Source organism: Typopeltis vanoorti, chromosome 14 (assembly GCF_054136105.1).
Source record: "Typopeltis vanoorti isolate ZY-2024b chromosome 14, IOZ_Tvanoo_1.0, whole genome shotgun sequence".
NCBI classification, from domain to species: Eukaryota; Metazoa; Arthropoda; class Arachnida; order Uropygi; family Thelyphonidae; genus Typopeltis; species Typopeltis vanoorti.
The window spans coordinates 45,876,048-45,899,724 of NC_143562.1; the positions used below are offsets into that span (position 1 = coordinate 45,876,048).

At 33.4% G+C, this 23,677-nt stretch overlaps 1 protein-coding gene across 2 annotated transcripts in view; it reads right to left on the bottom strand.

Moving 5' to 3' along the window:
- Window positions 1-23,677, bottom strand: part of LOC150099419 (endoplasmic reticulum-Golgi intermediate compartment protein 3-like) — a 179,384-nt gene that overhangs the window by 145,404 nt on the left and 10,303 nt on the right. For both annotated transcript variants that reach the window (XM_090403787.1, XM_090403786.1), the window contains exons 3-4: window positions 11,018-11,134; window positions 6,489-6,520 (exon numbers count right to left, since the gene is read on the bottom strand). In XM_090403787.1, the coding sequence (XP_090259913.1) occupies window positions 6,489-6,520; window positions 11,018-11,134 (149 nt within the window). The remainder of the gene's footprint in view (window positions 1-6,488; window positions 6,521-11,017; window positions 11,135-23,677) is intronic.

Below are 23,677 nucleotides of genomic sequence, written 5' to 3' on the forward strand. Positions count from 1 at the left end.
ATCCAGACAAAAACAAATGAAGAATTAAAATATGTCAAAGTAACAACCTATCTTTTCTTTTCTCAAGTAACAAGACAAAATTCCAAATCCGAATGATATCAAATGCAAAAATAATAACAAAACATAGATTCTACTATTCTGTTATTTTCATTAAATTCTAGTGACCTTAATTCATTAATTACTTTTTTGAATAAATTATGAGGCCCTATCTACTCATATGATATGATTTTCTTTCTTTCACAATCCCTTAGCATAAAATTTCTAAAAGATGTTCTAAAAAAAGTAAATTATGCAAGACAAGAAATCACATATTCTTATTTTAATCCTTTATTCAAATAAGAGTAAACAAAGTCTGCCCTACTATCCACGTAATGCATGGTAATGCATTACGTGGATAGCAGGTTTACGTAATGCATAGTAAACTTCCTTTCAAACATGGATACTGCTATGCATTATGGGAAGGGTCACTAACTAGACTGGTTTCTACCTTAACTGAGGTCTCATCAGTGGGAGCCAGATGCAGGGAGATACTGCGGGGTAAATGACTGCAGGGCTTTTTTTGCATGCAAGCAGAGATGGCATATTCCATATTAAAATATTTTGGATTATAGATAGTTGTGGAAAGTTTTTTTGCTTAGTTGCAAAGTTAAATTACACTAGACAAAAAATTGTATTTGTTTTAATCTTTTACTCTAGTGAGAGTAAATAAAGTTTACACATAAAGCCTCTTCAGGACTAGGCTACTTGGATATGGATGCAGATGACCTCACATCAGACTATTATAGAATCCAGATCTAATCAGCTGGAGCTAGATCCATGGGAATACTGAAAGCTAAATCAGGAGTCATTTCCCATGTGGAAGTAGCAAAATTATTATTAAGATACTCTGGATTAGAGATAGTTTTTGAAAAAGTTTTTTTTTTCTTTTTCCACAGAAGTTGTAAAGATACTGTACTTCACAAGCAAACTTTCTTTGCTAATGCTTGAGAAAAGGACAAAAACAAGAATATCTTTTCTTTTAGGGTTACACGGGTGATCAGCATTCATTTTAAAAATTTTATGGAATTTACAACCGTGTTAAAAAAACTTTTTTTATTATCCTGACATTTCGATCTTCACATCAAGATCATCATCTGGAGCGTACATAAATATACAGAACAAGCTGAGTTACATCATTAACTGTAAGCTAGAGAAACAATGATTTGATCACATGTTATTCTACTAGCGTGACCTCTGGTGGAAACAAACAAAAAAAAAAAATGATAATAATAATAATAATAAAATAAAATAAAATAAAAAAATAAATAAAAATTTATTATTATTTTTTTTGTTTCCACCAGAGGTCACGCCAGTAGAATAACATGTGATCAAATCATTGTTTCTCTAGCTTACAGTTAATGATGTAACTCAGCTTGTTCTGTATATTTATATACGATCCAGATGATGATCTTGATGTGAAGATCGAAACGTCGGGATAATAAAAAGTTTTTTTAACACGGTTGTAAATTCCATAAAATTTTTAAAATGGAAACAAGAATATCCTTTTCTGTATAATATACTTTATAACCAAGAAAAAAAATTCCACAACTGTCACTGTAGACTCTAAATTTGATTCATTTGAATTATAGCTGAAACAACCAACACTAAGACTATGATGGTAGTGTTTTATGTTTGTCAACTACATGTGTGCTGATAGTTTGCCTGTTCCATGGGAAAAAACTGGACTTAAAACAGTTCCCATTTTTAATAATGACTGTGGAAAATTTATCTGAAAGACGCCACCCCATCTCAAAATCTGTAAGGGAATGCACCCATTAAAACATCTTTAAGATAACACCAAAGGATTAGTGCATCAGAAGCAAATTTATAGTCAACCATAAATAGATAAATTTTCTTATTGCAAGTTCATTTCAATCTAGCTAACATGCTGCACTAACTTCTCATTTACTGCTTAAAATGAAAGGTTCTCTTTGTGAAACATCATCATCAAATAACTGCCATGTACCCTCAAGGAAAGTACAGGATATGATAGTACTACACGAAAAATTTACATCATTACTAACTTCCTATCTACAATTTTCCTCCAAATCAGTCTGTTACTTGTCAAGACTCCAACATTATTAGATCTTATATTTCTATCGTCTAAGGCACTTTGTACCGTATTAATCCACCTATATCTTGGTCTTCCTCTGGGTCGTTTTCCTGCCAACCTGGCAGAAAACACTTGTTTTGCTAATCTTTCCTCACCCATTCTGTTTAACTGACCATACCACCTGAGACTAGCTCTGCTAACACATTCCTGGATGCTGACAATGTCAAGTTCTTTCCTAATATCCTCTTTTCCTAATATCCAAAATACAAAATGATGGTACAACATGACAAAATTTGTGAAACATGGTGTATTCAAATAATAATAACCAAACATATAGAAAGTCCAATTTTGGATTAGACCATTGATTCCCAACCAGTGGTATGCATACCCCCAGGGGGTACATGCTGAACCATTTAGGGGTACATGAAAAATAATCAGTAATGATGGAAATGGCCTCATTTCCACCATTTTACATTAAGATAAGCACTGAACAAGTGTCAATATTTAAAAACAGCTATTCTAAAATAAGGGGTACAATTTATAGAAATGGGTTTAAAAGGGGTATGTAAGTGGAAAAAGGTTGGAAACAACTGGATTAGACTGTTGATTGTATTAATAACACATAGCTAAAATTACTTCGCAAACAGTTCATATATCAGCAGGGCTTGAAAAATTTTATGCTTGCTCACCAGTCAGGCAAATATGTCAGTCAAATGTCAATCTGGGTCACCTGATATATCATAGTAGCATGTTCAATTGTGGAGCTGGTAATTTTAAAACCTATAGTTAATGATATGGCTAATTTTTAGTCTGTTGAAGCAAATATGTGAACAACTTATATTTTAGTATATTTATCAGTTTATGAGACATGAAGAAAAAACCTACATTTTATTAGTGACACATGACTTTTTTAATGATACATAATCATTTGCTCACACATTTTCAATTCTATGAAAAAAAAGAAAAAAAAAAGTCAATTTCTTCTGTGCCATCACAAACAAATACTGACAGTAAAACATTTGCAATCAAAGAAACTTGGGTCAACACTTAAGTCTACACACACATTAAACTACACTAGTGGATTTTCTGAATTCTCACTGGTTCTGAATCTCTGGCAGATGGACAGAGCCAGTGATGTCACATGATGCAGGAGCAACTGAGAAAACATTTGAAAAACATTTAGGTTCTGTTTTTAGGATCAATATAAAAAATATTATACGTGTTGGGAAAATATAAAGCAAACCGGTAATATTTTTTTTTATCCTTCCAAGTTTGAATATGTCCTCTTAATGGTTCAAATTTTGCATATACCATCACTGGATTTAAAATAAGCTGATTATTGCTATTGGTAACTGATTTATTTCTATTTTATGCTACCGTGAAAAAATAAATAAATTAATTAAATAAATAATTCAAACAAAATTAAAATATAACACTTTACTGTATCATGAATAGCTGGTTACTTTGTGTTATGCTTTGGTGCACTTTAAATATTATTATTATTATATGACACCTCCAGGGAATCCAAAGACTCATCGAGGGAGAACACCCACTCTACAACTCCGCCTAACTCTACAGCTCTTCCACCAACTACAACTAAACGCAGCTACACCAACACCACCTACCACATCTACCACCACTAGTATTTCCACAGACAATCACAAACATCCATGCTCACAGCGGGATTTGAACCCGCAGCCTTTTGGCTGGAAAGCAATATGCTAACCACTCGGACAACCAGGCCGGCTAAATATTTTAATAATGCCTACATATCCTATCATCTTATTGACTGTATACTATGACAACAAAGTACCATTACATCACAAAAGCTCAGTTCAGTATCTAGGATTAGGCCTAAGTATTTTGGAAACTGTTTTTTTTTTTTCTATTTTGGTATTATATATTTTGATTTGGGGATTGTAATTGTGTCTATTTTTTCTATCAGTGGAGAAGATGCTCAGTTTTGTTTTTTTATTGGTTTATCTGTAGTTTAAGTTCCTTAGCCCATTTTTCTAACCTTTTATTGAATTATTTAGGACTTTTTCAGATTGTTGAGGATTACTGCTTGTGGGACAGATTGCTATGTCATCTCATTAGCATGCTATTTTTGTGTAATTTATTATGTGAGGATGGAGATTGTTCATATAGATGAGAAATAGGAGTGGGCTTAAAACAGAACCTTGTGGGACTTCAGCCCAAGTTCGATGCATGTTGGAATAAATTCCATTAACTTTTACTTTCATTTTTCTTCCTTTCGTGAAATCTGAAATCCAAAGTAATGCATTCCCCCTTATTCCTGTTTCATATGCAATTTTTATTAATTTTTGTCTCCAGACACGATCGTAGGCAGCTGCGAGATCCAAGAATATTGCTATCGTCTTCTTTGATGGTTTTTCTTGAAAGCCATCTATGACTGATTGGCAAAGATAAAATAATTGATCTTCTGTACTGTGTTGAGACCTGTATGCAGTTGGTAGAAGTTGATTTTGTTTTCTAAGAGCCAATTCATAAGTCTAGTATGTATTATTCTTTCGTTTAGTTTACAGAGAGTGCTAGTCAAAGCTATTGGTCTGTAGCTCTTAGAGTCACTAGGGTTTTTGTTAGGTTTTAGTAAGGGCATAATGACTGATGTTTTCCAGATTTTTGGTAGTTTACCTGCATTCCATTAAATGTTAAATATCTTCAGAAAGCAGTTTTTGACTATTTTTCCCCATGTTTTTAATCATATGTCCAAAGATAAGATCAATTCCGGGTGATTTGTCAGGGTCAATTTGACTAATTGCTGTTTCTAATTCTGTCATTGTGAGATCCTGAGTAAAGATGTCTTTAGAAGGATGGGTTCTGGATCATATTAGATGTTTTGCAATTTTCCTGCGCTTTTTGTCTTCTTTGTTGTATTGTAGCTTGCTTGCATTGGAGTAATGTTTAGCTAGTAAATTTGCCATCTGTTTATTTGTTGCTGCTGCTGTATTGGTTCCTGTGGAGACTGTGTTTGAAGAGTGATCAGTATCAGGTAGCGTTGCATTGTTTAATAATTTGATGATGTTCCAGTGTTATGAGTCTTTTCTTGGATCTAGTCTATTCAGAATTCTTAGCACTTTTTTTGCTTGCAGTTAGAAATTTCATCTTCTATGTTTTGAGTTAATTCTATTAACTTCTTTCTGTTGTCTTCTGTATTATTTTGTTTTAACTGTTAGTTAATAATATCTCTTTCAGTGATCACAGCATTCGTATTATGATCTTTCCAAAATGGAACCCAATTGTTTTTCCTGAGTCCTCTGGGAATTGAATTTTTTGCAGCTCTCTGTATGTTGTTAGTTAGTTTTAGTAGTTGCTGATCAAGTTCTTTACTAGTGGGTGTGCTAGTGCAATATGTTTCTAATAGTTGTGTGTATTTAGGCCAATTTGTTTCTCTGAAGTTCCAAGATCTCTTTGTCTGTGGTTTTTGGTCTAACTGCAAATTAATGGTTGTGATAATAGGTTTATCTGATGGCAGATCACTGATGGCATTCTTTAGTATTTCCACTGGGTAAGACTCGCAGTTTCATAATTTTTGTCACTGGAATGGCCTTTTATATTATGCATATTCTTTTATGTTTTCTCAAAATTAAAAAAAAAAAAAATTTCATTTAGAAAGTTATTTTTTATTAAATAAAAAATATCCATGTTGTCCTGTTTGCAGCTACTAACATGAGCTAATACTTAATCCACATGTGGATTAAAGATTAGATAATCTAGTATACCTTCTAGAGATCACATATTTTTTCCTGAGCTTTAGGTTTCTATTAAGTCAGATGGTCTTACAATGGGCAATAATAATTATTTACTATTAAAGATATACATGTCATATTTTCAAGTTCAGCTCAGACAAGCAATCTACTTAGCTAACCATGCCAAAAGAAGCTTTTTATTTCTATTATTTTTTTTTTAATGAACAAGGTATTCACCAAAGAAAACTGTAAAATGTCATGTTAACCAGCCGACAAGGTCAACAGAAACTACCAAAATGTTCTGCATGAAATGATACAGGAATAAATTCAGCATCATCGTACTGTCACTCCTCAGATTAAATATTTTGTCAAATAAATTATTATATGTAGTATGGATGATCCTGATATATTTACTAATGTAGCAAAACAGCTGCATCATCAGAAAAAAAAATTAAGCAAAGAATTGAGAACTTCAAGAAATTTGTCCATTCATAAGAGAATTGTCTCTAAGTTTGATAACTACTGGTGATTTCTGACTTCTTGATATTTATAAGCAAAGGTACTAGCTGAACATGTTATAGATGTAGTTTCAACTTCTTTTAAGACAAATAATTAATTTTTAATTAATGCATTAAAGTAAATACATTTATTATTTTTTTTAAACTAATTCTTATTTAGATACTTACTTCTCCATTCTCCTTAGAAGTTTCTCCTAATGCTGAAAAAGAAAGGAGGTACTTTCAACAATATTAATTTTAATAGTTTAATAAAATAATAAGCTTGTGTTTGTTTATGTTTTATCTGTGTAAGCTTTGATAAATCTTAACTTTTTATAATAGATCTGTGTATACTTTATGGTGGTAAATGATAAAATAGACTGGTATCTACATATAATTTTATGAATTTGTGACATGCTTAATTCTTTCTTAATAGTTTTGATATTTCTAGGCTATGATGTTCATCTGCAAGTCTTTCAAATTGTTGCAGATCTCCAAAGAATTTTTCACTATATTCATTGAAAAAAATTCTGTTTAAGTGGATCCATGCAATTCAAACCCACATTGTTCAAGGGTTAACTGTATATATAGGGTTCAGTACTAGCTACAGTTTCAGGTATCCATGAGGGTAGTCTTGGAACATATCCCCCACAGATAAGGGGAAAGACTACTTCTTCTTTTCAGCCATTTTCTGTCCACTGCTGGACAAAGGCCTCCTCCAGTTCCTTCCATCTTTCTCTGTTCTTGGCAATGGTCAACCAATTTTTTCCAACCTTGGTATGAAAATTAATAACAGAAACTTAACACACCTAAGATATGCAGATGATATCATAATTTTTGCAAACACTCCAGAAAACCTTAATATAATGATAGAAGACCTATATCATGTAAAACAAAAAAGTTGAGGACTACTTAACTACTTAATGAGCTTTTCTCAAATGATGATGAGACAACCAGTTTCATACAGAGATGGCAAGGTTTCTGCCTCCCATATATTTGGGTTTTTCATCTGCAAAAAGACAGGAGTACCAGGTGAAATGCCATCATGCAGTATCCAGAATGATAATATATGAATCCAATATAGTAATGTTCACACTACTGGAACAAGCCAATAACACCAGCCACATTTTGAAGTGGTAGCTGAGGTAATTAAATCACAGATGAATTTCCTGAATGGAAATGCTTTTTAAGGATGCCGCTAGTCTCATATAAGTCAAATTCCTGAATGGCAACAATTACATTTTGCTCATACAATGTACTTAATAAGAGACTTGAGTCAATGGCTCAATTCAGTTTTTTGCCCCTGCATCAGTTTAATTGTTGTTTACACTTCTTATTTACACTGTGATGTGACCTGAACTTGTAGTTTGTATATAAGTTATTATTCCTGAAGAAGTCAGCAGTATTTGATAAACCATGTGTGTTAAATATAGTAGAAACTAGTTTTTTTTATGGATTAAAGAGGGGAAAGAATATAAATAATATATATATATATATATATATATATATATATATTCCACCGCCACAATTACCTGCAGGTAGAGGAATTTGCATAAAAGAACAAATTCAATAATTAACTTTCGAGTGTTACTGCTATATTGGTAAGCTGTTAATTTTGTGTATACACAATAACACAATCACTACAGTAATAAACTTTAATGAAAGTACAAATATTTTGTGCAAAAATAAGAGACCATCACCCCTGTGTGGAAACAACAATCGAATCAAAGAACAGGATACATACTGCAATCAGTTTACCAATTAAACATAATTGTACATGTTAGAAATTAATATTAAAAAATAATATTAAAACAATTTTTGATATTTACCTAAGATGAGAATCTCCCAGATTTTGGGAGATTCTCTTCTTATGTAACAAACTTTACATAAACTTTTTAAGAGAGAGAGAGACAATCAATCCAATTCAGGTTAAGCTGATATAAATGGATTTACAACTTTCTTTGAAAAGGCATTCATATTTAAAACTGCTTTTATGGAGAAGGAGAGCTTCCTTACAGGATACTGTGTTTAGTGTCAATACTATGTTGTGCCAGACCAGACTTTTGAGGTTACACATATTTAATGCTGTATTGATTTTCCCACAGAATGGTCTGTCTGCCCAAATTATGTCAAATTATATTCACAAGGGATCTGGTAAACACTAGCTAAAGATAGGGGTGACAGTTTGTCTTTTGTAGATGGTAACAGATGAGAAATTTTGTTGATAGGCAAACATGTGGGATTATTATTATCCTAAGACCACACAGAGTTAAAAACTCATCTAGGAGGTCCTTTTGTCATACATACAGCTCATCATACCACACCTCAAACACGGTCAAATTCTCTGCAGACACTACCTTCTCAGGTAAGGCATTCCAATTATTCATAAGTCTGCATGCAAAAAACCTGCTTCTCACTCCCCTGCTCACACCCTCCTTATACAGCTTCCAGGGATGAAATCTGGTTTTATCCTGATCTCCCACCATTTTCTGTAAAACCTCTTCATCACTTTACTAACTTGTAGGTCTCTATCATATCACCTCTCCTCCTCCTATCCACTAGACTGTAAATTGCATCTTCTCAACCCTTCCTCATATTCAACATTCCAGAGATCAGAAATTACCTTAGTCAGCCACCTCTGGACCCTTTCCAACATCTCTCATCCTTTTGAAAACCAGGTGACCAAATTTTAAAGATTAAGGTGATACTTCTTCAAAATTCTAGCAACAGATGCAAAGATACAAGAAATATAAGGGATTAGAACCCTGAAATCATCTTGAAGGATCCTTAGGTATTGGAGCATTGAAGTTTTTTATTTGTTGGATTTCATGAGGGCTGTAACCATTTAATTCTATTAAAATTTTGAGAGTGAGAAGTTTTTGTTGTAAGCTTGAGGGAGAGGAGGACAAATTATGCACTCTATTAATTAATAAGTTGATACAACAAATCTTTGGGTAGCGGGATGACTTCTGATGAATGTATCTGCCAGTAAAGATAAGTTTCTGATAAACACCAGCTGACAAATACAGCGACTGTACAAGTAAGAATGATGTCCAAGAATGTTAAACTGCTAGTATTTTCTTTTTCCATGGTGAAATGAATGTGTGGGTTAAAAAAAACATTATCTACAAACAGATTGAAGATACAACCATGAGTAGCCCTCTATCTTCACCTTTGGCAAACTATTTTTTGAACCATCTGGAAAATACCTTGTTCTTGTCCATTCATCCCTAATGTTCTCTGTGTTTTTGTTACATTGATTTGGCTTCATTCCAAAATGAACTTACCACCTTACTAAATTGGATCAACAGTCTTCACCCACACATTCAATTCACCATGAAAAAAGAAAATTCTGGTAGTTTACCATTTTCAGATATCCTACTTACTCACAAAGCAGCCTCTGGTACTTTGTCAACCAGTGTTTATAATAAATTTAGTTTAATACTTTTAGATCAGATTAGATTAGATAGGATTCAGAGAAAGATGTTGGTAGTTTTTTTCCACTTGGTTAGACTATAATAAATTTAGTTTAATCCTTTATCCAAGTGTAAGCAAGCAAAGTTTGCACCTGAAGTATCTTCAGGACTGAGGCAACTCGTGGTAAAGGTGGACCAAGCTCTCATCACTCAGTTGCAGACATGTATAATGCTATGTGCATTAAGGGAAGGGCCACTACCCAGACTGGTTTCGACCTTTATTGGGTCTCGTCAGTGGGAGCCAGACCCAGAGGTGGTGATACCAAGATGGAAGCAATGGAGAAGTCATATTTACCTATACGAGTTGCCAAAAGGTGTCTACCCATATTATTAAATTACTCTGGATTTAGAGAAAGATGTTGGAAGTTTTTTTCCAATTGTTAGACTATAATAAATTTAGCTTAATCCTTTCTCTAAATCCAGAGTAATTTAATAATAAGGTGAGACACCTTTTGGCAACTCGTATAGGTAAATATGACTTCTCCATTGCTTCCACCATGGTATCACCACCTCTGGATCTGGCTCCCACTGACAAGACCTCAATAAAGATCGAAACTGGTCTGGGTAGTGGCCCCTTCATTAATGCATAATGTTATACATGTCCAGAGATGTGCTTTGCATTATGGGAGATACTAAGACAAGGAGTGATGAGAGCTTGGTCCACGTTTACCACGAGTTGCCTCAGTCCTGAAGATACTTCAGGCGCAAACTTTGTTTGCTTACACTTGGATAAAGGATTAAACTAAATTTATTATAGTCTAACCAGGTGGGAAAAAACTTCCAACATCTTTCTCTAAAACCAGTGTTTATCAGAAAGGTTTTTCATCACACATATAAGCAAACCAGCCATCAGAACACATGCAATTTATATACAAAATATAATTAAAATGCTTAGGCTAACTACCTTATCCTGGATTTTGTAAACATGAAAGCATGGTTACGAAATTCAAGGATACCATCTTGGATGGTTATGGGTGCTTAAAGGCCTAAGAACAGTAGAATAAGAAGTCAGATATGACAAATGATCCTATTTAATGACACATCAAAAATGTTGATATTACAAAGCTGATTTAATCAAACACTACAACATATCCATGTTATACTTTGCTATGGATAGGTTTGTGCATGTGTATATATCCAAATATATACCTTATAACTAGTATCATCATAGGAACAGTCATTAAATTTAAAATATATAAATACAAAAGAAGAAATGATCGCATATGATAGTTTTCAACATACTTCCCCTTTCTGGTTTTTCCAGTGGCTTTCCCTCAAGATCTAGTCGGCGTTTATAAATATTATGCTCCACATTCAGATGCTGTTCTCCAGAAACATCCATTGCATCAATACTAAGAACTGAAAAATATATGATTTCATAAAATTTAACAACTAACATACATTAACCAATAGCAACAACAAAAAAATTCATTATGCATTAAAATTTGAATATACCTACCAGTTTCATGCACCTAAAAACACTAGTTACTTCATTCACACCTCAAATATCAAAAATAGATAACAGAGTGACTAACCAAAACACCATTACAAGAAAAGTGAACAGATTTATGCTAACAGATAATATGAAATCATGTGGCATGCATTAAATGTCTGCAGTTAACAAAAGGTGATGGAGCAAAATTGAAGTTGATGTTAAAAGATTTAATAAGTGATTTTCATATGTCACTTAATACCAGTCCTTGAGTTTTTATTCAGTGATCAGCGTGACTGAATGAATGTAACTGATTCCTTCAGAATCAGTTAGATAGAACCAGATCTATCTTTTCTTTTGTGATCAGCATTCTGTAACATGTTCCTTTTGTCTCACCCTCAAATCCATGACATGTCTGTCTTATGTAGGCTAAACTGCAAGAGCATGGAATTCTATATACCTGTGTATTTGTTGCAGGGTGTGCCATCTTTAGGAGAGCTCACGAGACTACAAACAGTTTATCAGTTTTAAAAGTTACTCTGATGTTGTGATTTTTGAAAAACAGATGCTATTTTAATTGATATAATGTCAATATATGGAACTGTAAATGAGTCTTTATATCGGATGTTCTACTTGCTGAGAGATGTAGATTTGAAAATAAAATCCTGTCAACTGTTTTTTTTTTTTGGGAACAAACATTGAGAACAAAATAATTTGAGAGAGTCTGAAGTTTAGTTTTGAGTTGAACCTCATTTTTATAATAGAAATGTCTCAAATTTTTTAGGGTGTGAATTATACCTAATTTTTAAGAAGGATGGTGAAAGTGTGAGCATAAAGACAACATCCCTTATGTGTAGGCTTATGATATACCTCAAGACCAATGATTTACTTTAAAATGTCCCAAACTGGCCTCCAGAATTATTATGAAAGCTGAAGTCATTGCATCCTATTCCTCCATGAATTTACAGGTCTCCTAAAACACACAAGCCTGGTGTTCCTTTGTGACTAATCATAGATGGCATTAGCTCTTACCTTATCTAAACATCTGGCAAATCTACTAGGACATCACATAAGTCACCTGACTCTTACATCAAAAATTCATCCCATCACATATCACCCATTGACATCCTTGCAAGTCCTGACATAGCATCTCTATTTATCCCAATTTACTAATAGGGTAACTTAATGAAACCTTATTGAAGACTTTTTTCCCACCAGACATCACTAGCTTATTTGAACACTGTCTCCAGTCCAATTTTTTCCAATGGAATAACGTGTTTTACAAGCAACTATTGGGACTTTTGATGGGCAACCCCCTCTCTCCTCCTCCTTCAGCTGGCATTTTTAAGAACTTGGAGAACTTTCTTGGTAGGAACAAGGCTAAAACCAGCGGACTGGTGGAGATGTGATGATGGAATTTTTATCATTTGTAAACATGATCATCTAAAGTCTGCAACACTTTCTCCAATCTCTTAACTTTTACAAACCTGCTATCAAATTTATATTAGACCCTTTCTTACTATTGAGGTGTATTGTAAGTCTACACATATGGGACATTATCTTCATGCTTCATTCTTCCCCATCCTTCTCAAAAATTAGGCATAATCCACACCCTAAAGCAGGGTTTCCCAAACTGTGTTCCGCGAGAAGTTCTCCTGGAATTTGTCATTTTAGTTTTCTAAGCATTTTTCATGAATAAATATTTTATAGCGGAAATATATTCTGAGAAGAATAATATTCATGAATATGTCGAAAAGCTCAGACCCAGAACGCCTAATAACATCTGTGTAGCAAATGTTAGTGACCAAGCCATGTATTTTTAAACGTGGAAGTATTCATGAATTACAGTTAATTTTCACACATCAAAACCTTTCAACATTTGGGAAAGGGAATACCGCTTTATGACATGTCATAAAAATTGCCTGCAAGTGGATTATAACATATCCTCTGTTCTCAAAACTTAAGGAAATGACATCTGTGTAGCAAATGTCAGTGACCAAGCGGCATATTTTTAAACATGGAAATATTCATGAATTATCATTAATTTTCACATATCGAAATCTTTCAACAATCGGGAAAGAGAATACCGCTATTTATGACCGATCATAAAAATTGCCTGCAAGCCGATTACAAGAATGGGCGGCATATCCTCTGTTCTCAAAACTGAAAGAATTAACATTTGTGTTGCAAATGTTAGTGACCAATCAGCAAGGAAGTATAAAGAAAATTTTTCCACTAAAATTGAAGTTCAAGGTAGTCTGTATCCAGTTCTCAAATCTAGTAATACTGAATACTTTCTTCGCAAGTTCGTATTGTAGGGTGAAAGTTTCGAAACCATAGTGCAGTGATTTTTTTAAAAGTAATAGGCCTGCAGATTTAAATTGTAATATGAATAAGAGACAAGGGACTTTGTTCAATTTTGGTATTAAGAAATCTCTTATTGAAGGTGTTTGTGATGCAACAGATAGTGAGTCATCCACCACCAGCCTACAAAGCGATCTCCAGGATTTACAAAAGGAGGGGAAAACTACCAGCACACAGGAGAAAAAGTCTGCATTCACTCATAAGTACTTATAATATTATAAATTTTTGGTGATCAGAATGAGATATGTCAATGAAAATCAGCACAAATTAATTTAATGTTTATGTTTAATTGATGTTTAATTAATCATCAATTAATAATTAATGATCAATTATTAATTAATAATAAAAATCAGCTAAATTAACAATTAATTATTAATTAATGCATTACTAAATAACCAAGGCGTTCCATGAAAATTTCAGGATTTATGAAGTATTCCATTGTCGGAAAAGTTTGGGAAATGCTGCCCTAAAGAATCAAGCAATTTCTATCATGCAAAATGAGGATCAACTCAAGATTGAACTTCAGACTCTCTTGATTTTTTTTTTTGGTTCTCAAGGGCTATTCCAAAAAAAAACAGTTGACAGGGTTTCATTTTCAAACCTACCTCTCTCTCAATAACCAGAACATCCAATATAAAGACTCAGTTACAATTCCATATATTGGCAGTCTATCAATTAAAATAGCATCTCTTTTCAAAAATCACATCAGAGCAACCTGTTTGCAGCCTCATGACAAAGACAGCTAATGAGATCTCCTAAAGATAGCATGCTGTGCTACAAATACACGGGGATATAAAGAATTCCATGCTCTTTTTATTTAACTTACACAGGACAGACAAGCCATGGATTTGAAGAGTAAGAAAGAAGGAATACGTTGCAGATGTTGAGCATAAAAGAAAAGATTGATCTGGTCTGGCCAACTATACTTATATCAACCATGCCTTATGTAGAAAAAATTTTTTATTACGGACTTCTGAAGGAATCATTTACAGTTATCCATTCAAGCAGATCACTGAATAAAAACCAAGGACTGATATTAAGTCACACATGGAAATCACTTTTAATAAATCTTTTAACATCACAGACTTCAATTTTGCTAATAATCACCTTCTTTTATTAACTGCAGACAGCTATGCATGCCACATGATTTCATATTTATCTATTAGCATGAACTATTTATTTTTCTTGCAATGGTTTTTCAGTGCTTAGTCAACTCTGTTATCTCTCTATATATTTTTGATGTTTACTAAGTCCCAACAGAGACACCAGTTCTTTTTAGGTGCACAAACTAGCAAGTGTACTTTTTGAATTTTAACGACTAATAAATTTCCTTGTTGTTATTGAATGTTCTTTAGTTGTAAAAGATTTTCTCCTTAAATAACATATATATTGATTTCAATACTAAATGATTCCAAAAAATTCACTCGTATCATTGTAGTCATACTGCAGTGAGAGAACTTCACAAACTTATAGCAGTCCATAGAATAGACCTTATAGACCTAAAGTTGAATTTTATTATTTTAAGAACTCATTCTAGTTAAACTACAAAACTATAATTTAAAAAAAGAATTTACTATTGCATACTATGCTACTTCAATAAAATAAAGGGAAGATACTTATAAACTGCATATGGTATACACAGAATGTGTATACTATTTTCATGATGCTGCTGGCTTTGAAGAACATGATACGGTAGAATCTGCTTATTGTGATCACGGATAATATTATCAATCAGCTATCGTTATCAAAATCGGTCAGTCCCAAAACACCATTTAAAATGAATTGAAAATAATCCATATATTATAATCAAAGTTCTGGTTATTGTTATCAAAATCCTCAAATGTTTAGCCTTTTGTGTCTCAGAATTCTAAGAAATAAGGGTTAATCAGGAGAAAATTTGACAAAGAACATTTGTTGAAATCTGACTTTCTTGCTAATCTTCCTTTAATCCCCAGGCAAATGCAGGTGGGTAATCTTAATCTTCTGTAAATCTTAAATCTTCCGGGCAAATGCAGGGAGGGATATAAATAGTCTAATTGTGAATTTTCCAGTTTATTTTCATGCTCTCTTTCAGTAAGTGAATTTGACTTTAAATGCTCGTTAAAACAGCCCTTGGCATTATGGCAGAAGCAAGTAAAAAAACGTAAAAATTTATCTTTTCAAGAAAAGCAAAGAATTTTGAGTGCTATGATAAGTTGCCCAAAATGAGTCAGCGTAATTGTGGCTGTACATTTAAAATTTTCACAACCACTCTTGTGTAAGATCTTAAAAAACATCAACCACTGACACTTCAGCTCTTACTAATAAAACATGGATCGGAAGAGAGCCTGATCTGGTAAGGATACTCGAGTTGAATCAGCATTAAAAATTTGGTTTAGTAATGTTCATGAAAGAATGCTTCAATTAATGGGCCTTTGATGCGTCAAAAAGTAGAACTTGCAAAAACAATGGGCAAAGAAAATTTCACCACAACTGATGGATGATTTAACATCCATCAGTTGTGGTGAAATTTAAGGTGGAAAAAGCGAGAGAATATTGTGTATAAGCATATTCATGGTGAAGAAAAAAGTGCTGATTTTTTATCAGCTGATGCATGGATTAAGACCGAGTGGCCAACAATTATTGCTGAATATTCTTCCTAAGATATTTACAATGCAGACGAAACAGGACTATTTTTTGTACAATGCCTGAGCATACTTATTTGTTTAAAAATGAAAGTACTGTACTAAAGTATTTAAATCTTCAAAAGAGCAAGTGACAGTTCTTTGTTGTGCTAATATAAAAGGTGAGAAACGAGAGCTCCTAGTGATTAGAAAAAGGAAAAATTGTTGTTGTTTTAAAGGTGTCAAAAGTTTGCCTGTTGACTACTGTTCTAGTTCAAATGCTTAGATGACTAATGACATTTTCAAAAATTGGTTAGTTAAGTGGGATCTTAAATTAAAGAACATCAAAGTAATTTTCTTGCCTTCGAACACTACATCGTTAATTCAACCATTTGACCAAGGTATTGTACGAGCTTTTAAAGCTTATTATCGCAGGGAAGTTCGTGCGAGAATTATAACTGAACTTGATTATATAAAAGACCAATCTGATGCAAGTGCAATTGCAAAAGAGATTTATCTTCTTGATGGATTGCATTTGGTAGCAATGTCATGGAAGTCTCATTTAATAGTCTCAGAGAAGACTATTAAAAACTGCTTCCAAAAAAACGTGTATTTTTTATAGGTTTTATTTCTGGGAAAATTCCCATGTTGGATTTTTTAAAACAAACTCTGAAACTCCTTCTTCCTAAGAATTTGAATATCTTACAAATATTTGATAAAACCCCAGTCAGTATGTAAAAGAAGAATTTGAAAATTGGTCAGATATTGATAACAACGTTGAAGTGGCGGCTACAATGACAGTGTCAGAAATATCTTAAGCTGCTTCTGAAGAGAACTTGAAACTAATAGAAGAAAGTGAACCTAATACAAGTATAGAATAACAAATTTTAGAAGCTGCTGCAACCAATGGCCAGATGCAAGAAGCTTTACGAATACAGTAATCCCTCGATTAGTGCGTCATTTTTTTTCGATACCCAAATTCGATTAATGCGCCTATATACATCTTAAAAATAAATGTTACAGATTAAATTAAGGGGATAAAAATCCCTTATTATTTTACAGCCAGTATGCTAAACTCTAAGATCTTAGAGTTTAGCATACTGGCTGTAAAATAATAAGGGATTTTTATTCCCTCAATTTAATTAACTTTGCCAGAAAATATAGCCGTTTGGCTTTTCATGTTAATTAAAATGTTACAGATCTTAAAAATTTTCTATCTATAGATTTTTATGGCTAACTATTTTAAAAAATCACTCATCAGAATTTAGTTACTGATTTAAAACATTTTATAAAGATATTTTTAATGGCATACTACACTACTTTCATGTACACTATGTTCCAAATTTTTACCGCCAAAATTTATGTCATCTGCCATAGTACGCTCATACATTCGAGACCCTTCGACACTTCTGTGCATGTCACAAAAAGGAGAATCCATTCTCCTTTTTGTGATATGCAACATTTCTCAGAAGATGGATTGATTACTCGATAATAGGGTAATAAATCCGTTTTCTGGGATGAGTTGTTTATTATTACACATCGGAAAATTAACTTCTCTTTTATGATCATTGTAGTTTTTAAAGTGATAACTATTTAGCTTGTATAACAGTTGGGAAACTTTATCTATAAAGCACGTGATTTCACATATTGGCAACCAATTCGTACGTCCTTTCTTTCTCCCCTTCAATGATAATGTCGAAGGGTCTCGAATGTGTGAGCGTACTATGGCAGACGACATAAATTTTGGCGGTAAAAATTTGGAACATAGTGTACATGAAAGTAGTGTAGTATGCCAAGAGTTAATTAAATCTCATTCTGAAGAACTGATTGATTCCGACCTGCTAAATTTAGATGCACAGCAGGAAGATCCCAAAGAATATGAACAAAATTTAACCACTGATAGTCAGCCAAAAGAGATTTCACAGAAACAATTTGAAAATATTTTTCGTACAATCGAAGTTTTTAAGCAGCAATGCTTAGAGCTGACCTTGATGAAGAGAGAAGCAGTAATTGCAGAAGAGTAGAAGAGGCAATAAGGCCATACCGTCGGTTGCATGAAAAAAAGAAACAAAATGACCTCCAAACTACATTAGCTCAATTCTTTGTTAAGAAGTAGAATAATAAAATTTATATTCTGAATATGTTTTATTGTTTTTCAGCTTCATGGTTTTCCTTTAACTAGGCCCTGAGACATACCTTAATTCTTTTATAAAAAAATTAAGGTTCAAGAAAGAAATTTGAGGAATGAATTATACTTTTCCCCATAGGTTATTATATTCGATTAGTGCGCCTGTTTTAAATAACGCATTAGGCGCACTAATCGAGAGATTGCTGTACCTCATCATGGTGTGTGTGTGTGCAACATAGAGCGACAAACTTCAAAAGGCATTATGAGTATGAACAATTTATTCATGAAATACTGTATTCAAACACAGTAGTTCATGAATAAATGAACTACATAACAGATAATACTAGATAAGTTTTTAAAATAAATTTTATGTTGTAGATTATTAAAATGTTGTTCATAACAATAAATTGAAATAAATGATGCAATTTTTTATATCCTTTGCTTAATGTTATCAGCTGGTTATTGTTATTGAAAAGCGACTGTCCCAAAGTGATCACAATAAGTGGCGTCTACTGTAATTTATAAATTATTATTGTTGTTGTTAAAGCAACCTCCATGGAGTCAGCAGACTCAATGTAGGAGGCTCACTTAACTAACAGCATGTCTATCATATTGAACTATGAACACATTTATGCTCCCCACATTTAAGAACACATTTTGGTAACATGTTTCACTAATCATATAAAAATCAATTCCTGATACTCTTCCTCACCAAACCTTAACAGCATCTTCTAGAGGTGGCTTTTCCTTCTTCTCTTTTCACCTTTGCATTTTCATTATAATGCCTTCTGTATTAAACCAGTAAAGTCTCCTTGCTAACCTAAACATCTGTCATATCATTTCCTTTCCCCTATTCACTAAACTCTGTAATCTACAGGCTTTCTGAACTATGCAAAACAAACTTTTATGCCTCTATATTTGAGCATATCTGGTTGAGTATCATCTACTTCATCTGCATTTCCATTGAGACATTTGATAGCTTTTTTTTTTAACTAAAGAAGGTAGTGATATGTACTCCTGTTTGTATTCCTCCTGAATATGTTTTACTACTGTTCCATCATTGTGTGTTTCGTTTAACAGACTTTCAAAGTAATTACTCCAGATATCTAGAATATCTTTAATAATTATGATTTCTTTTACAGTACTCTTTTCAGAATGTCTAAGCTTTTTCAATAGCCTCTGTAACATTTAGCCATCTTCCTGATATTTATCTTCTATACTTTACTGAAGTCTTCCAATGACTTTTGTTTAGCTACTTTTACACATAGCTTAGCTCCCTTACATTTTTCAGTCCTGTCTTCTTTTCTAGGCTTCTTCTTTAACTTCTTGTGTCTACCATGGTGTTCTTATTTTTTTTTATCCTTGCTGTATCAACAATAATATAGTCAATGAGGCATTTCTTATTTTTTGTTTGTTTTCTATGTGTAATGATTAGTCCATATTCTGAACAAAAATCCAGCAGGTACTTACCATTATTTGCCTTGCCATTTTCTCCATATTTTCTCAAAACATTTCCATATGCATTGGATTCATTTCCGACAATAAGGACCAGCCTTTTGTTTTCTTTGCCAGTTGCCTTCTCTAATGTTCATAAAATTCCTCTGCTTCTTCCTTAGGAGAACCTTCTATATAAGGAACACAGGCACAAACCAGTTTCATTGTCCATATCTCCATTTTGAACTCTGTCCATATAATTCTACTTGAAGGTGTCTTCAATCAAAAAGTTTATCTTTGTGCTTGGTTTTAAGCCTATTGCTACTACTTTCTTTCCTTGGTCATTAATGCCCAACACTGTTTTTAGTCTTCTTTGTCACAGTAAAACCAGTTACTTCCAAATGATTCTTTACCTGTTCTTCTGCAAGTCTGATTTCCTTTCCACTGATACCTCCTATGATGATGGTATCTATCTTCAATTCTTGATGTGTTTGTTCCAGTAGCTGACTTTTTTTTCTTTTTATTTTTTTTTGCCCTGGTTCTTTCTTCTTTCTCTGTACTGTCTCAGGGCATGCTGATTTACTTGTCAGTAGTTTTGATATGAATTTTTCTTTTCTAGAGCTGCCACTTCTTGAATATACCACGAAGTTGTGATTTTTTTCTATCCTTACAGACAACTTCACCATGGCTCCCTGGCTGAATCAATCGATACCACTTTTCAAATTTTTTGTCACTGAGTTTCCAATTAGTATTTGATTCTTGTTTTCCAACTATCATTTTTGTTTCCAATAATATTTGGATATATCAAGTTTAGAGTTCACCTCTGAAAGCTGCTGAACTCTCATTCTTTTTTAAAACATTCAGATATAAATAAAGATGTTTTGGAAAAAAAAACTGAAAGAAATGTGACCTGATGAGAATGGTAAATACTTGCTGGATTACTTTTCTGAACATGGACTGTCATTACTAACACCATGTTCCAACATAAAGGCAAATTAAGACTTCTCTTATTTCTTGTGGGTGAATTCACATAGAATTTACCAATAAAAAATAAGAGGTTTATTGACTGTATTATTGTTATTGATAGTTGTATCTTCACCTGCATTTCAGGATTCAGACAGTGTAGGTGAAGATACAACTATCAATAACAATAATACAGTCAATAAAACCTCTTATTTTTTATTGGTAAATTCTATGTGAGTTCACCCACAAGAAATAAGAGAAGTCTTAATTCGCCTTTATGTTGGAACATGGTGTTAGTAATGACAGTCTATGTTCAGAAAAGTAATCCAGCAAGTATTTACCATTCTCGTCAGGTCACATTTCTTTCAGTTTTTTTTTTTTTTTTCCAAAACATCTTTATTTATGTATTTATATCATACTCTAGGTCTCCAAGAGGAACTAGTTTTCCTTTATGTCAACTTTTCTCTCTGAAGACTTGAAAAACTCATCTACTCTGTCCCTACTAGAACAATCTGTGACTATAAATCTCACAAAGAGTTTGTGGTAACCAAGCTTTATCATACAGAATATGCTGCCATCCTAGATGGCCAAGTGGTACACATATGCACTCTCTAACATACAAGTCCACAAGTTTGATTCTTGCTGAGGGCATGGATGTTTCAAATGTCTTTAGGTGGTAGATGAATTTCACTGTCTGGTGTGAGACACCACCCTGCTTATTGAAGGCCTGAAAAAATACGATGTTTGGTCCATAGAGCAGAATTTACAGACTAAAAAAAATATATAAAATTAATAAAAAGAGAAAAAAAATCATCAGACCACCCATGGTACAAATGTACTACAGGTTTACAAAAACCCTTTGTGGATGGGAGCCACATAAAAAAAAAAAAACTGCTAGTCCATCCTCATTTGTTCTGTATCCATGAGGATATTTAATAATCAAGTGCACTACAAGAAGTGAAGGACCGGACAATAGATCAGAATCACAGTTTGTTCTCTGCACTCCTTATAGTCCATATATGTGAGGTAACCTCACAGATATCTAGCTCTGACACTCAAAAAACTTAAATTAGTTCTACACAGTACAATTTTAATTTCCATGTTTTGCATTTTTCTGGCAGCTTAAACAATGTCAATGAAATGCAAGTTATCATTGTCATCAATATCAACTTCCTGATATGTACCCTCAGGGGGTAAAGAGAATCATATAAAATATTTATGATAACATTACATGAAAAGTTTACATGATTACTAACTTCCTATCAATAATTTTCCTCCAAATTACTCTGTTATCTGTCAGGATTCCAATACTGTTTGATCTATTCAACAAACATTTCTTTTGCTAATTTTCTTCCCTCTTTCTAAGCTATGGTATATGACCATACCATAGCTTAACTATGCTCACACAATTCTGGATGCTAACAAGTTCCTTCCTAATATCCTCATATTTAATATCTTTAATATCAAATTTAATATCAAAGGTATACCTGTGGCATGACTATAAACAACAAATTACACAATAACCACAATAATTAACTTTAATAAAATGAAAGTACAGATATTTTGTACTGAAAATAACAGTACATCATCAGTGCATAGAAACAAGCAAATCAAAGAAACAGGAGTAGTTATTATTCAATGCTAAATATGAGGATAATCTTCTTGAATTGCAGAAAGTCCCAAATACAGTGATGTGGACAATATCAGAATAGAGAATTGGATAGTGAGATTTATTGTGCCCATGAGCAAACAGAAGGTTCTAAGGAAGACGTAGATGAATTTTTCAAAACATGGCAGAAAGCAGCTGACAGAATGAAAAAGGAAAAGTTGGTCTTTGTTGAAGATTTAAACTGTAGTGCAGGGAATGATTGCCAGATATACAGAAATGTTTGGAGAAAAAAGCAAAGCTAACAATAACCGGTAATTAGCTTACGGAATTAACAACGCATATAAAGTATATTAATTAAAGGCAACTTTAATGAATAACTTCTATATTTCGGCAACATCACGTTGCCATCTTCAGGAACATAAAAATATGGTATGTGCACACAGGTACTAACAAAGCAAATGAGGAAGAAAGCAAGAAGCTAGTATTGTTCCTAAAGTCCTAATGGTGCCCTCTGATGGGCTAATTTGGTTGTCTTGGCCGTTGGGCTGAAGTTCTCATAATGAAAGTCTACCAAATTTGGGGTAGTTTCATGCACCCAAATTTGTTGAGGTTTGGAACGTTTTTTAGAGCTGCTGATGATTCCTTGAATAATCTTTCATACTTAAACTTGCTGCCATGTATTATTTTAGTTTTCTTCCAACGAATTCTATGGTGAATATCTAAGGCATGGTATGCCAGCCCAGAGTGGCTGTACTGGTGGAACCGGATGTAGTCTTTGTGTTCTGAAATCCTGATATTTGCTGTCCTGCCTGTTTGGCCAAAGTAGGACAATTTGCAGCTGCAAGGGACCTGGTATACACCAGGTAGGGTCTAGGGAAAGTGGTTGGTCTTTGGTAGAGCGGATAAGGGATGCCAACTTTTTATATGGTTTGTAGCAAGAAGTAAGGTCATATTTTTTTGAGGATATTGGTTATTTTCTCAGAGGTGCTCTGGATGTAGGGTATCGTGATAGATTTGGTGTAATCTTTACTGGGGAGGGGGGGGGGGGTTGTGGTTTACTGGTTTTAGTATTTTTTGGGGAGTTATAGCCATTGGCTAAGAAAGTGTTGAGGATGTGGTTTAGTTCAGTGGTTAGGGCCTTGTCATCTGAGCAGATTAATTTTGCCCTGTTATATAGTGTTTTTATAACTCCATATTGTTGTGAGCGGTGGTGGTGGGATTGCTGGTGAATGTAGCTGTCAGTATGGGTGGGTTTTCTGTAAACAGAGAAAACCAAAGATCCATTAAGCTGGCAAGTGATTAAAGTGTCTAGGAAGGGGGGGGGGGTTGTTTTCCTCTTTTCCTAAGGTGAACTGGACTCTGGGGTGTT